This window comes from Megalops cyprinoides, chromosome 22 (genome assembly GCF_013368585.1).
Source record: "Megalops cyprinoides isolate fMegCyp1 chromosome 22, fMegCyp1.pri, whole genome shotgun sequence".
NCBI lineage: Eukaryota > Metazoa > Chordata > Actinopteri > Elopiformes > Megalopidae > Megalops > Megalops cyprinoides.
The window spans coordinates 19,607,193-19,622,561 of record NC_050604.1 but is presented as its reverse complement, the minus strand read 5'-3'; the positions used below and the strand labels follow the sequence as shown (position 1 = coordinate 19,622,561).

The window sequence follows — 15,369 nt, the reverse complement described above, 5'->3', positions numbered from 1 at the left end:
GGCTTTTGGAATCGAAGGACACTGAGGCGAGTTAGCAGGTAGTTAAAGAACAGATTCCTGGATCTCTCTCTCTTTCTCTCTCTCTCTCTGTCTCTCTCTCTCTGTGTTTATGACGTGTTCATATGGTGAACATTAGTGTCAGTGCAAATTGATGTAACACAAAGGAATGGACTGGAATAAGCCATTGAACCAAGGGAAGTAGCAGGTTAAAAAAAAAAATTCTGGTTCCCACTGAGTTGCTGTAGCCATGTAGCTCCATCCACATTTGTGTCCCAAAATGGCAGTTCAGCTGTAGTGTGGCTGACCCCAGAACCCTCCTGTTACAGCCTACACCAGCCCATATTGCATTTGACAGTACATAAAGGACTGGGATCTCTCCCTGGAAACATCCAGTGCTTGTACAATGGTCATTCCTGTTTGGGACACCAACAAAAATAATGTGGGGAAGGATGCCGATTATATGCACGCCCAGGTTTAAGCTCAGTAGGTAAAACTGTAAAATTCAATGACATTCAGTGACATGCAAATGAAACCTAGCCATCTACCTATCTACCTTGCTTGCTAGAATAGTAAGCACTGAAACGTTGACAGACTTTTGGCTATAATATTGTAGACATCATAAACACGCAGACTTCCGCTTGAATTGCCCGGGTTCAGAGGAAACCTGTTATTATATCTCAGGTCGTGCCAACACACTGTCAGCCAGGGTCGATTGGCTGTGGAAAAGCTTCCATCTCGCCTCACATATAGCTGACCTTCAGCTAGGGCGGGTCAGTGCAAATGCAGCTTAACACTGAGAGGCTGGCTAGAGGTGTGGTGGAGTGCTCCAGTTCAGTACAGTCTGAGATGCGGGTGTGGTATCTCATCCTCTCCTTTACCTTCCATTAATGCAGCAGCTTTGAAACTTTGTAAGCCAGCGGGAACTATAAATCATTCATTGTCTCCTCATGACCCATTGAAGATCCACATACATGCAAAAGAAAACTAAATGTGTAGGAAATTAAAAAAATAATAACAAATATCTTTACAATAAACACATTTTAAACTCTTTTAAAACATACTTTTCCTGTTTGCTATATATGGCAATTAATTGCATTGCAAAAGATAAAAAATTAAAAAGTAGCATTGACATTTTAGAAATGCAGATGCTAACTGCCGATATGGCTCACTGATGATGTTATTAATTGCACTCTGATTACATATGTCCATTTTATTTCTTTACAGTTCAGTACCTTAGACCCAATTTAGGCCAGCAATTTAAAAACAAAAGCTGCAATATATCCGTGACAACAATCAAAGCCAGTACAGGATGGGTTTGGCAGTCTCGCAAGCACTTAGTTATTTTATTTCAAAATATTTTACTTAGTGTAATGAGTGCCACCATGGTAGTGGAATGAATCACAATGACAGCAACATGATGTCATTGCGTAGTATTGTAAGGTGTATGCAATCGATCATTTTCTTTTCTCATTTAATGTCTTCCAAAGTAGTCTTTTGCTAAATGTTTTAATCCATAATGTGTTATTATATACACATTTAATAACTGAGTGAAGTTCCGTCGTTTATAGTTTATTAAAATAATTTTGAATATCATGACAGTGATGAAGATGTTCATCATATATTGTCATGCATGTACTAAAAAGTGAGACTAATAAATTAGCTTTAACAGGAAGGGAAAACACTTGACTTCATGACATCCGGATTGCCTCTGTTGACAGATAATCACCATCTCTTTACTGTGTTTCATTAATTTCAGTCTGCCGAATACTCCCAAGAAACCGTCAAGGTCCGTGTGGATAAGCCAAAAATACTTAAGAGAGCTAGTGTTTATCGGTGTATCTCCATAGTCTTTCTAAAACAAGCCACTCCGAAAAAAAGGGGGGGACCGATTCAGACTGATGGCCTTTCACAGTTTACCCTATCAGGTGCAAACCGCCGACAAGTTTCCACCCACTAACAAGAGAAAAAAATCTCTGTGCCCAAATACAAAACTCAGATACTTCGCTGGCAGCGTGAACAACAAGGACCGGCTGCAACTTTTTCAACATCGCAATGTTGGCATGCTTCTTGGATAACAAACAATTTTATTCTCAAGGCGACATATTCGTCTCAATATGTCATTTTTGCTTAGACGTGTTAGTTTAAAACTGTTTTCTTTCTGTCTTGAAACAAAAGACTAGAAGATTAAAATGACCCACCCAGCATGTACATTCAGATATACCCTGCAGGTACATTTAGAATTGAAGCTCCTCTGATCTTTGGCGCAGCTCGCTTGAAGGAGGGAAAAGGAACAGTCATTGGATTTTAAGGGTAACTTTCAAGGCGCTGGTTACAAACTGAACCCTCACTGCGCACCGTGCAAACAGTGTCCCTTCACCGCTCACAGTGTCCGGACACCGCGGATGTGGACTGAGTGGATCTGGGGGGAACGAAGCAAAACATTTTATTTTTCTTCTGATACACTTGAAAAAACAAGGAAGCGCCCAATGTTGCAACCACCGGTACGGTTTTACTTTATTCATTTGTCATTCCGCTGGGATTTCAGAACTCCTCCTGGATACTTTGTATAAGGACACCGGCGGAGTTTTCCTACAGGCTTCTTCCCCGGGGGTTTAAAACGCTGGAAACAGGTGTATTTGAGCAAGTCAAGATGTCCATTCTCCCTTCAAGGTTCATTTACGTGTAAGGATTCCATTTTTCACTCCTTCAGATAATCGCGCGTGCATTCTTGCCAATAGAAGTCGCTAAAAGCCAGCTTTTACTTGCTGTTCAGGTATTAATTCCGTGTAATTACCTGTGATTTATTTTGTTCTTTTTTTCTGTCCCCCAGGTGTTTACATTTCCTAGTCCTCTATTTCCAGATACAGGTAGGATTATGACAGCTGTTAATGTCATCATTATGTGTTTTTGAAGTTTTCTGAAGCCATTGCAATTGGAAATCATATTTGAAAATAATAGTTTTGGTAATTGTATTTGAAAAGTAACGCGCTAGTCAACTGCAAGCTATATATTTTCAGAATAAAATGCTTCGACATGTTCGCAAATCTAATTTAACCTGCTCTGTTGCAAAAGAAAAGCCATTTGAAATTGGTTCTTATGTGAGCTATTTGCAAACAATTAGGGTTTACAATGGTGGGCTTTAGTTTTAATTTTAGTTCTATTTTTGCTTAAGAAAGACCTCCAATACTTGCACAAGTTCAAAGTTTGGCATCTTGGTCTCCCTTCATTTAAATTTTTTAAAGGGGGCAAATGTAGCTTGCATGGTTTTACCTCTCGTGGAATACCGGCAACTGCATCTGAAGCGTTGAGGGTGTCCTTTGCATGACGTGCTTGACATTATCTAAAACTGAAGAAAACTGTTAATTCTGAACTAAATGAGTGTACACAACTGCATACAGAAGATGCGATTCTACTGAAAGCTGCGACTGAACCTGTATTCCGCAATAGCTTCATCAATAACTTAACACTCGTTAGTTGACATGTATTGGGTTCATGAATTGTAATTAGTTATTTCGTAAACGATTTTTCATAGGCATGCTTCGAAAATTTCATTGCAACATTCACCATTTTCGCCTGCACCCGTTGTTAGACTCTTGATATACTGTACCACACGCGCAATATGCAGTGGCTATTTGTTCGTGTGTTAAATCACAACTTTTTCCGTCATTGCTTACGCTCTGTCCAGTTTGAACTGAAGGGTGGGCTCGAAGGTGAATATTGTCACTTTTATTTAAAAATCTAAATATCGATTCAATATTACTTAACGTAAACATGGCTATAAAGAAAATCCATGTACAACAAAGAAAGACACCTGTAGGTCAAACCAAAAGAAGCATCAGAGATAATATATTTAAAATATATTAATACTGTTTAGATATTATCTTGTCATGTACTCATTTTTTTATTATTGTGCGTTTGTTAATCGAATTAAATTTCAGTTTCCAAAGTAATTGAATCTTAGCTTGTTTATTAATTTTACGATTTATTTGTCGCAACCTTCAGCCGTGCCCGTTTATTACTGAACTACTCCTTTCGTTTTTTCCCCCCTAAACTGATAAGGCGTTCCGTGTGACTCATCTAAAAGACGCAAGGCTCCTAATTTCAGAACTTCCGAGCCACCGGGCTGCCTTGAAGCTTCTAACACAGATTAGTCAGAGGAGGCCATGGGAGTAGGAAACAGGTTATCTCTCCCCATCTCTTACACCGTGTGCACATTCTCAATAGCATTCAATAGCAGTCATTACACTGACATCCTTTTATGCGAGACACATCACCTTTATTTACAGGCTGTCAGTTCCACAAGTCAGCCTACTATTATTATTACACTGTATGCATGAGCTAAACGTGTCTTTCACAATCAGCAGTTCAAATTAAAATTGCAAATTCACAGGCAATGTTAGGATGAAGGTCCATAACCAAATTTCAGAGTTTGCTTTTCCATTGTATTTGTTGACATCGTTCAGATAAAACAACGGAATGAATATTCCTCTGAATATTTCCAGAAAGAATACAAAAAAAGGCACAGAATCGTGATAAGAACACTAGCTGTGATGAGACAATATAAAAAATGGAACCAGTTCTAAACCAGTATTTAATTTTGTTCCAACTGATTTGGAATGTGAGTAGGTACAGTAACTGGAGTACATGCATGGTGGTACTCATCTGTTACTCCGCATACAGCAGTGTCAAAATCCGTGCTCCTCTAAACTAGAATGTGTCACATTGCTAAAATCAGTTCCACTATACAGTTTGCGTGGCATGAACTTTAGAGTAATTTATGAGACGTTGTGCACCTGATGCAAACATGCTGACAGTGGAATTACAATGCGTTATTGTGTTGTGTTATATCTGCTTAGATTGAGTGCCTGGACTACATATTCAAAACTATCCTCGCAGCAGTGTAGGTGAAAATACTGGATTGTTGACTGTCCTGTACACTTCCCATTAAGTAGGTTTAATTGAGAGAACCAGCTGTCTGGGACAATCTGTTCAAACCTCATAGCCCTGTCACAAAAAAGATGTAGGCAGCATCTCCCATTATTGAAGAGATATGATAGAGCATGTTCATGTCAAACTAGTTTTATCTCTACCGAAACACTGTTTTTAGAGATGTAGAAATCACAAGATCACAGCAGACGCTGCTCCCAACAGGATGTGTAATCTAGTACTTGTATATCTACAGTTGTAGTTAATGCTAGCATTCACGTCAGAGTCTGGTTCTACATGGTTCAAAGCACACACTGCACTGGGTGGAACCCTGATGTCACAGCATGTGAGAGAGTATATAAACGAGCATTCCGGAGAAAAGGCTGAGTGCAGTACTGGAATAATACATTGATCTTTCCAATGCACACGCAAAACACGATTCATAGGTTACATATGAATGCAATTCACGCATGAGTCATGCATTATGTCTGCCTCATTTGTAGGTAATCAGTTATCTCAGCTGGTTTCTTGACAGTTCAGTATGTAGACACGTATGTGTGTGTTTAATGTATGTACTTTTTGCTGGTCGAATATTTTGGCTGCTCGAAAATGCTGACCACACATTCCCCTGTGTGTTCAGGCTGTCAGAATTTTAAATTTTTCTGCCTTTGTCATGCAAACTTTAACAGACATGAAACTAATCAAATTAGACAAAACTGCAGCTATGAAACTACATACTGTCTCTATGGTGCTGGTCTATAATATTACAAGCTAAAAACACAAGTGAAAGTGCTGAAATGAAATGAGTTTTGATGTTCACCTTTCAGATAGAAGACCCCTCTAATGGACCCCCTTGCTGAGGTAGACAAATAGGTCAAACCAATGTGTTTGTGATGGGCCATTTTATAACCATTTCATAATGAAGGAGGGCACATTTGAAAGAGACACCCCCTCAGCACTAACAAAGCCTGTGGTCTGAAGAAAATGAGACACAACTTGGTTACATAACTGTATGCGTTCAACTTGTTCCAAAGGACTTGGCACAAACAACGGCGTAGTGTAAGCAGTCAGATATTTTATTATTTATTTTTTTGAGGCTGTAATTATGATAGTAGCTCTTTAATTGCATATTTGTAGGTGTTGTCAGATTGGGCATATGATGTATTATTTATGTGTCTAATTGCGTTAACAGAGGCTGTACATATGACGGTATTTTTATTCTGAGGTAATATGTTTTATATATCAAATATATTTGATAAATATTGACGTCCACACTTGAAAATAATAGGCCAGCCACTTGCCAATTAGTGTAGCATAAAAGGCATGAATTGAATAAAGTTTTGAATTGGATTTTCTAGTCTCTTTACAATGCCTTTGGGACCACATGTGGGTCTTTTTGGAACTTGTGTTGCAAGTGTCCTATATTAGACTGAACAGATCTGCGATGGAAGGGTCTGGTGATGGTGCCAGACTTTTGAAGTTCCGCCCATTTGCATGGTTCTCACTGGGGCTTTGAAGCGTGATTTAGCCTTCGGCCCCCAGGCTTGTGTTATCCTACGTTTGAGATACGGTGCCAGAAAAACAGCACCAGTCTTGTCCTGTTTCATTCTGGGTTTTTTTTTTTTTTTCATGAGTGTGTTAGAAGCTGACCTACCTGAATGTCTGTGTTTCCCCTCGGTCGCTTAGGGTGCTTCTTCTTTTATGAATTAATGCATGTTCAAGCAGTTCTCACCTCGCTGGCTGACAAATCATTCACTCGGTCTGTGGTTCTTTTTGTCCCGCACGGACGAAAACAATAGGGTGGCACCGTCAGATGTTTGCGGACAATGAAACGAGCCTTTTTTTCCGAAACAAGCCTTCAAATTTACAGGGAAACGTTGACGAGACACCATTGAAATCGAACTTACGTAATTCGTTTATGCATATTAAATCTGCAAATGAGCATTACATAATTGCGAGGATGAAATGCCAAGTTTGCTCCACACACCAGCAACTGCACATCATTCCAGTTCCTTCGTAGTGCAACAGTGATGGGTTTATTTTAAGCACTTTGAAACAGGAGTGGCTCAGTTGTGCTCCACTTGATAATTCATTTGTCAAATTTATGATCACACTAGACTTAACAGTTGAGCTGTGCTGCTGTGCTCTACTCCATAATGAATTGGGATTGGAATACATTTGCCACAGTAAAGAAATGGCAGGGAAGCGTAGGGGTAATAGACCCAGTCATTTCATCAGAAGCTTCCAGTTCTGAGTCATAGGTGCAGCACTGCTGTTGTGTCTTTGATCGGTGTGTAACCTGAATACCTAGCTTTAAAAATGGATAATATGAACAACGCATATGTGTCTGGATAATGGAATCTGCTAATAATGTGAAACATTATCATTACTTGCTCACGGTACAGTGTTGAATTCCTGTGCGTTCTCTTTAAATTGCGATCGGTTATCACCGGCTGATGTTGAAACTAGGGAGGCAACACCAGCTCGGAGTAGCTGAGCATGTTGAAAATCGGTGGAAGCAGGTCATTTTCGTCTTGAAGGTTTGATATAGGGGAATCACTTTTTCTCTCCGACTTGGTAAAGTGCCATAAATTTACCGGGGTTAAAACAACACGGCATCCGAGTATGTAAATGTGTGCGTGATTATCCACCTGAGGACTGCCATATTAAAGGCCGTGACTGTATAATTACCTCACAGTGCAGCTGCGGAACTGGGTCTCAGCATGGGTGGAGATTCCAGGGGTTGAAAAATGTAGGTATGTTCTCTCTCTTCTGTTGTCCACAGTTGGATCAGTCAGCAAATGCATCAATGTGCAGATTCATAGTAGGATTCTAGAGGTGTTTTTGCTAGTCCTCGACGTCTGCTCTATACCTCAGTGAGAGCGTGCTCTTCCAGATGGATCATTATGGGCAAACCGGGTGTAATATTTTTGTAGATGGGATGGCTGTGTAGCATAGTGGTAAAGAGCAGAGCTTGTAATCGAAAGGTTTCTGGTTCAATTCCCTGGTGTAAATGGATAATTTGTCAAACAAAAAAAAACTGTAATTGATGTCAGTCGCCCTGGATAAGAGTGTCAGCTAAGTAACAACAATGTAATGTGGTGTAGAAGGCGGATCCTCCCTTTCCATACATTTTATCAGAGCAAGATGTTTCCACCATATCTACTGAGCACATTTCTGATTTATTTATATATTTATTCAGATGCATGTGTCTGATTTCAGCCTCTGGTGGATGGCTGTTTTGTCATGAAAGGACAGAAAGCCTCAGGTGGGCTCTTGTAGATGGTCTGGAAGAGTGACATAGTGCTGCTTTCTCAACATGGCTAAAGGCACATATTAGGTACACAAAATGCTGAAATAACCAACTGAGGTTATTTTAAATGTTAAGCTTAGCACCTGTGCAGAAATACAGTTTGGTTGAATAGGAGATGCTCTGACAACTTGTATAGCGTCAATAATCATTCATTCAGGTCCAAAGTCTGTTGTAACTTAATAGCCCACCATTACCATGTATCTGTTAGGCAAAAGTTTCGGAACATTGTGTTAAAATCAACAGTGGTCAGGTTCTTAAATACAGTCTGTTTAATAGTGAAAATGTTTGCACTTTAGTGAAATCATATGTGAGCTTATACTTATGGGATATTAAAGTTAAACAGATGCATTGCAGGGTAATACGTCAAACGAGCGTGTAAAATTGATGTGGTCCACTCCCTTCCAGGAATCTCAGCAGAGTTTGCCTGATTTCCGTTTCTACATCGTGAACCACACGAGGAACCCTGACGACCTGAGCCGGAAGCAGATCCGCATCTACCAGCTGTACAGCCGCACCACGGGCAAGCATGTGCAGATCCTGGGCAAGAAGGTTAACGCCAACGGGGAGGACGGGGGCAAGTACGGTACGGGACTGTTCCTGAGCTGTAGACATCACAGGATGGTTCCAGAATGTTCCTGAGCTGTAGAGATCACAGTATGGTTCCAGAATGCTCCTGAGCTGTGGAGATCACAGTATGGTTCCAGAATGTTCCTGAGCCATAGATATCACAGTATGGTTCCAGAATGTTCTTGAGCAGGAGAGATTACAATATGGTACAGGAGATTTCCTGAGAAGCAGAGATCACAGTGTGGTACAGGAGTGTTCCTGAGCAGTAGAGAGCTTGATATGGTATCAGACTGCCCCTCTGCAGTAGAGATGACAGGATGGTTCAAGAGTGTTCCTGAGTGATAGAGATCACAGTATGGTTCCAGAGTGTTTCTGAGCCATAGAGATCACAGGACAGTACAGGACTGCTCCTGAGCAGTAGAGATCACAATAAATTATGAGAGTGCTCCTCTGCAGAAGAGATCAGAGTGTGGTACGAGAGTGTTCCTGTCCAGTAGCGATCAGTGTGTTGTACTAGAGGGTTTCTGTGCAGTGGAGATCAGTGTAATGCATGAGAGAGTTCCTGGGTTGTAGAGATCAGAACCAGCACCTCTTGTGCAATCTAATATCTTCTTTTTACACTGAGAATTACACAGAAGGGAAATTCATCAGTTGAGGCTAAATACATTACCAACATGTGCTGTTACATGAGCTTGCTGGATTTTGTTGAATGACATCTCCGTTTGTGTCCAGTCTGAATACACTGACTCCATCATCTGTGTAAAATTGATTGATTCCGCTTGTCTGCAGATATAATTTGTTTCTTGTTTGGTTGCCTCATGGTTAGCAATGGTTAGCAACAGTGAGTAAGTAATGTAGACTGACATTAAAAAGTCCTGGCTTATAATGTGACAAGTACAATTTGTGTGTAGTTTGGATATTTTCAAAGCTTTTTGAATGGGGAAGGGGGGGCCGTATTCTCATGTGCCCCATACTAAACAAACTGCATTGTTGTAAATTTCATCCATGTACAACTATGCCAAAGTACAACTATGGCCATTCAGTAGACATTATTGCATAATCAGAGCAAAAATCAACGTAATATCAAGAATGTGTTCATACAGAATGCTGGAGAGAAACAGAAATAGGGGGTCTTTGCCTTGAGTGGGAGAATCGGTTTTGCTGGAATACCATCAACTCAAACATTGCCACCGATCTTTCCTTTCATAAAATGTGTTATCTTTTCAGCTTTGGTAATCACGATAGCGACTACAAAATGACAGACCCCATGAAAGAGAAGGCCTTTTTCGTAAATCTTTCAGGTTCGTTTTCCAGCAAAGGTCCCAGGATCCAGCTCCTCCAAGAGAGTTTTTGTGCATTCAGAGCTAAATTGTCCTCAATACTTCTCACTGCTGACAACATGCAGGAGAGAGAAAATGACCCAAGCAAAGTGGGGGGGGGGGGTGTTGGGGGGGGGGCACGATGGCCCTTAGTCAGTTCCTAACTTGTAGGTGAAAGTGACACTCACTGCTGTTAGCCAGGAGAAATAAATGGGGAGGTGGTGAAAAATTTAGTTTTAATCTTCGCAGTTTCAGTGCTTTGAGCCATTTTGGCAGACTGAAAGCACCGCAGATCCATTCACAAACCTGGAAGCAGCTTTCATCCCCCAGCAGAATAAACTGTTCTTACAATAACATCTTTTGTCTCATCATATTACTACCAGACTACCAGATAGTGTGTAACCCCTTTGTTTGAGTAAATAGATGTGTTGTGTGGCTGAAATCAAATGAGAAGTTCCTTTTATTGATCATGCTACCCAGCTAGAGAGCTGGGGATTCATTCAGTAGATGCAGACAAATATGTTTAGTAGCAATGTTATGAATGGCACAAATGTTCAGAGTGCATTGAGTACATCACTGATACACACAATGCCAATGTAGTGTTCTGCAATGGTGATGGTACAGTTGTCTTGTTCTGCTGTGGTTTCCAGTTGTTCAGAGATGTGAAGAAGTGCTAATGGCAGCCATGCCGTTCAGTACTGTTTAGCTCAAATTCTGGTTGCCAGTGTGCTGTTCACTGGCCTTATACACCAGTGCCTGTTGCTTGGGTCATATGCAGCATGTGCTTGGCTTGTGGTGCTGTTTGCAGGTGTGTCGTTACGGTCGCGGGGCGAAAGCATACGTGCAGGTTGCTGGGAGTTGTGCTCAGCGGCGTTCGGCTCATAAGCTGGCTGCAGGTGTGGCGAACAGCTGTGTCGAGCAGTGGGGGTGTGCAGCACACCCACGGGGCTGGAGTGGGGGTGTTGCTCTGTGTGCTTGTCAGAGCTTGAGTGGAAGCAGAGCCAGGCATTCCCATGGGCCCTGCCAACACGCCCCCTCCACCCCCCCCCCCCCACCCCCTCCCTCAAGCACCAAGGCCCAGGAGCCTACTGACATTCATTAACATACAGCCCAGTGAGGCCTCATGTTCACAGCAATAACCCTTACAGTCTCACTGTAGAGTCAAGTCAGAAAACCAAGAACACAAGAAAATGGGGGGTGAAGGGGCAAAGCACTAGAGATCAGGCAGTTACAGGTTTGTGTCCTGAAAGGGATTGAACTTGATTTGTTTTAGTGTAAAACCAGCTGCATAAGTAGATAATGTGTAAGATCTAGGGCCATGTCATAGATAGTTCCAGTGAGCCATTTTTTTACAGTATTGCCTGAAAGAGACTGTCTGAAACAAACAGTGGTCAAACTTCATCCAGACTGCAAATCAAAGGCTGACAAGATCAAAAAAAGGTTGTCTTTGGTGCTTTGCTTCAATGAAATGCCTTGGACATATAGCAGCTGAATAAGGTTATCCTCTTGACAGGTCAGCAGTAAAATCTAATAACAGCAATCACTTATTACTCCAACAGGTCCTGATAGTAGGAGTTCTAGCACAGGCTGTACTACCTGCAATATTACTTATTTTTCAACTGTATATGGGAATTTTATAAAGGGAGGCAACACATGTTATCAGCATAATAAATGAACTCTGCTGAATACAGCTGCCATCTGGCATTGTACTGTACATGAAAGACTTAAGGAAAAAGGAGTTGCTTGTAGATGTAGAAAATACTATCCTCCAACGCCATTCCACTGCATGAATCTAATACAAACACTAAGCAACCAATCCACTATATATATACTAACAAAGGATATTCCTCTCTCATCACCATACTCATATTTAATATTACTCCAGTTGCTACTTTCAGAATAAAAAAGGAACTCTCCAGAAGACAGGCAACCTGTTACCGGGTTTTTTTGGTAACATATACACATATGAAGAAGACAACAGACTTGTACAACATATGTTTATATACTGCTAATAGTCAAACAAGTGGTGCTCCTAGTTAAACTGAAAGGAAGGGCAAAAAGCTAAAGCGCTAAAGTCGTTTAAAGGAACAATTCAGAACTGGCCACCCTTAGTCTTCTCTTCAAAGCCCTGGCGTGTTTAACAGATCGACCATCTTTAACCTTTTAATTGAGCGAACAAGGACTAAAGAGACTTCAGCTTGAAACGTAATCCCGAGGCACCTGAACTGTGCGCGGGAGTTCAAGCAGATCTCTTACCCTTTGAGGCCAGGCCAGGTGGGGGGTGGGGGGGGGGTTTCCCTCGAGCCGGAGTTTCTTTCAGAGAGGGAGGGCAGTGAGAGGTGAAGCGGACACAGCTTCAGTTTCACGCACTTCCTGTTTGTCCAGTTGGAATTATTTCGCTCGTCTGCTCCGCTTCGGATTGCGCCATCTTACAAAGGCTGCAGAGTCATCGTGCTCGTGCAACTCGGAGTCAGTGCGTTAATACGTCATGATTCATAAATGTTTACTGTACCTACCATATCAGACCTCTGTATGACACTTTTTTATTTCATGTGACTTGAATTGAAGCATTTGATCGAGATTTCGGTTTAAACTTCATACTAAGGTCCCGGTTCACGAACCGTTTAACAAAATGTTAACTTGTATTAGCTTATTTATGCTATTAGCATTAACAAATTGTTTTGCAGTACTGGCTATTTGCATTAATTATTTGTTTTATGCCCTAACAGAAATGCCAATTTACTCTTTAAATGAATTATCTATGCTCATTAAGGATCTATTAACACAATAAAGTTTTCTCGGACCAAAAGATAAGAGTTGTTAGAAAAATATAGCAGAAGTGGGTTTCAGGTATCTGGACACCAATGTTTGACCCTTGAGCAAGGTACTTTAAGTTCTCCCAAATCCATCTGTATAGGTTACACAAGAGGTCAGGCTTTAGAGGTGTAAGTCTGATAACAATATTACTGCTTTTAACAGTATATTATAATAACAGTAACACTTCAAGGATTAGGATCAGGACTCTGACCTATGATATTAACGGTGCGTCCATGTGGGAGCCAACAGTATGTCATGTTTTGTGTCTGGCCATTGAATAATCTTCTTCCTCCTTTCTCTCAGCTCTCCTGGTGGTCGAGACAGAGACATTCGGGAGCCACATCAGAATAAAGGGAAAGGAGAGTGGCTATTACATCTGCATGAACAAGAACGGCAAAGTCATCGGGAAGGTGCGTGCGTCCCAAGCACAGACTCAAACACTTAGTCATACTTAAGGTCAGAGGGTGATTTCAGTTTTTCAGGAAATTGGCAAACCCCCTTCAGGCACAGACACACAGGAACGCTAACACTGCCGCTCAGTAAGTCTTTCTGCCACTCAGTGGGTGTAACCCGCAGTGACTTCCGCCTACTGTGACGTCACATGCAAAGCCTCTATAGCGCAAACAGTTAAGCTTAATTGAGGCAGCTACCCAACTTTAATGCTATGGCAAGACATAGACAAAAAGATATTGAATTAAGACTGTCTTTCACTCAGTACATCTCTGGTGGTGCATTTCTCCCTTCAAGGACTGACAGCAGAGGCCTGTCAAACCCAGACCAGTATTCAGCCAACAGCTCAATCAAACCTAATTGATTAAAAGCAGCTGGAAGAAGAACTAGCATGAGTAGTGTGCTGCCAGGAGAAACAGAATTTTCAAAATCCTTGTTCAAGATGTTTGCCTGACACTTAAACTTTACTGGTATGTTTTGTTTTCAGTTTGTTTCAGTGTAATCAGTTATCTTGGATCTTGAACTCTCTGGAAGTTTGTAGTGGCACTGCGGCCATCAGGGCTAATACCAAATAATTTTACATTCAGATTGTGCCTTTGATCGATGACAGCACATTTTAGTACTATGAATCTCACAACAGCAGGGAACTGCTGTGTCTGGACAGGATGCAGGAACAGGTGTGCTTTTGAACAGCATTTCTCAGTGAGAAATTCCTCTGTGGCTGTTGCTGGCACTGTTTGAACAAAGAAAAAGATGCTGTTCGATTGACAGGCTGTGTTCTCCTTACAGCTCAATGGGAACAGTCAGGAGTGCGTCTTTGTGGAGGAGTTCTTGGAAAACAACTACACAGCGCTGGTGTCGGCCAAGTACAAAGGCTGGTACCTGGGTTTCAACAGGAAAGGGAGGCCCAAGAAAGGCTCGCGGACCATGCAAACCCAACAGGAAGTGCACTTCATGAAGCGCGACCCAAAGGGCAAAGTGGACCCGGTGGAGGACTTCCCTTTCACCACGGTAACCAAACGGACACGCAGGGCAAGGCGTTTAAAACCCAACTCCCGCGTCAAATGACTGCTGGATTTCTCAAAGAAATCTCACGCCTCTTGCCTCAAACGTTGAAGGCCGATCATTTACACAGAACAAAAAAGTCTATTTTTATACACGAGGAGTGTGAAATATTTGGGATTTCCGGGATATTGTTGTTATTATTTGTCTGTTGTTTTATTTATACTGGATAGAAAAAGGAGAGAGACCTTCCTCAACATTTTTGTCGCTACTTCAAGAGGAGAATGAACAGAATCTGTTTTCTCACTTCATGGGGCTGAAAATGGAGTTCCAGTTTGATGGAAACCCCCTGTTTTAGGGTATAACAGCAGGACGGATCCCATGAGATGCACTGGGATGGACACAAGGGAGACCACAACGGAGTGACACTATAGCACGTTACATTGACTCTTTAGGTAACTGCTTAGCTTTTAAGTGCAATATTTATAAAGATTTTTTTTTTTTTTTGTATGTCAGAGAACTTCTGTGACACGTTCTCTTTGGCAACCTAGCAGCAATCTGGCTGGTGGAATGTGCTGAATTCACTGTGGACTGCATTATTATTATTTTTTTATTGGCATTTTTGTGCACCCTGTGATTCAGCTTGACACAGCATGTTTCGACTGGCCTGGCAGCAGTTGTGATGATAGTTATATGTAAACAGAGTGCTGGAGTTTAAATGTATGAAAGGCCAGACTTGTTACTATTATGGCAGTGCTCGGCTGTGATAAGAACACAAACCTTGTTGCCAGGTAAAAATCACGTGGACTGAATTTGGAAAGAAAATCTCTCAGATCCCTCCCTGAATTTTATTTATGAAATCAAGATAATTTATTCAAAATATGTGGTAGTTTTATACTTTCATTTTCTACTCTATGTGTTCTCACACATCTACTTTAAATACAGAAGTAGCCATTATTTGATTATTCTGTTTTG

The 15,369-nt window shown here is 41.3% G+C and overlaps 1 protein-coding gene across 1 annotated transcript; it reads left to right on the top strand.

The window, feature by feature from the left end:
• Positions 1–2,290: 2,290 nt before the first annotated feature.
• Positions 2,291–14,515, top strand: LOC118769724 (fibroblast growth factor 18-like). The gene is made up of 6 exons (XM_036517009.1): positions 2,291–2,310; positions 2,546–2,682; positions 2,831–2,867; positions 8,645–8,822; positions 13,246–13,352; positions 14,182–14,515. Exons 2-6 carry the CDS (start codon positions 2,651–2,653, stop codon positions 14,458–14,460), a joined length of 633 nt encoding a protein of 210 aa, XP_036372902.1. The 5' UTR covers positions 2,291–2,310; positions 2,546–2,650; the 3' UTR covers positions 14,461–14,515.
• The last annotated feature ends 854 nt before the right edge of the window (positions 14,516–15,369 follow it).

Excerpts from the sequence above, each read along its gene's own strand:
- LOC118769724 (XM_036517009.1), top strand. The coding sequence starts at position 2,651 with ATGTCCATTCTCCCTTCAAGGTTCATTTACGT. Across the intron at positions 2,868-8,644 it reads TCCTCTATTTCCAGATACAG|GAATCTCAGCAGAGTTTGCC; the intron begins GTAGGATTATGA and ends ACTCCCTTCCAG. Across the intron at positions 13,353-14,181 it reads ACGGCAAAGTCATCGGGAAG|CTCAATGGGAACAGTCAGGA; the intron begins GTGCGTGCGTCC and ends TTCTCCTTACAG.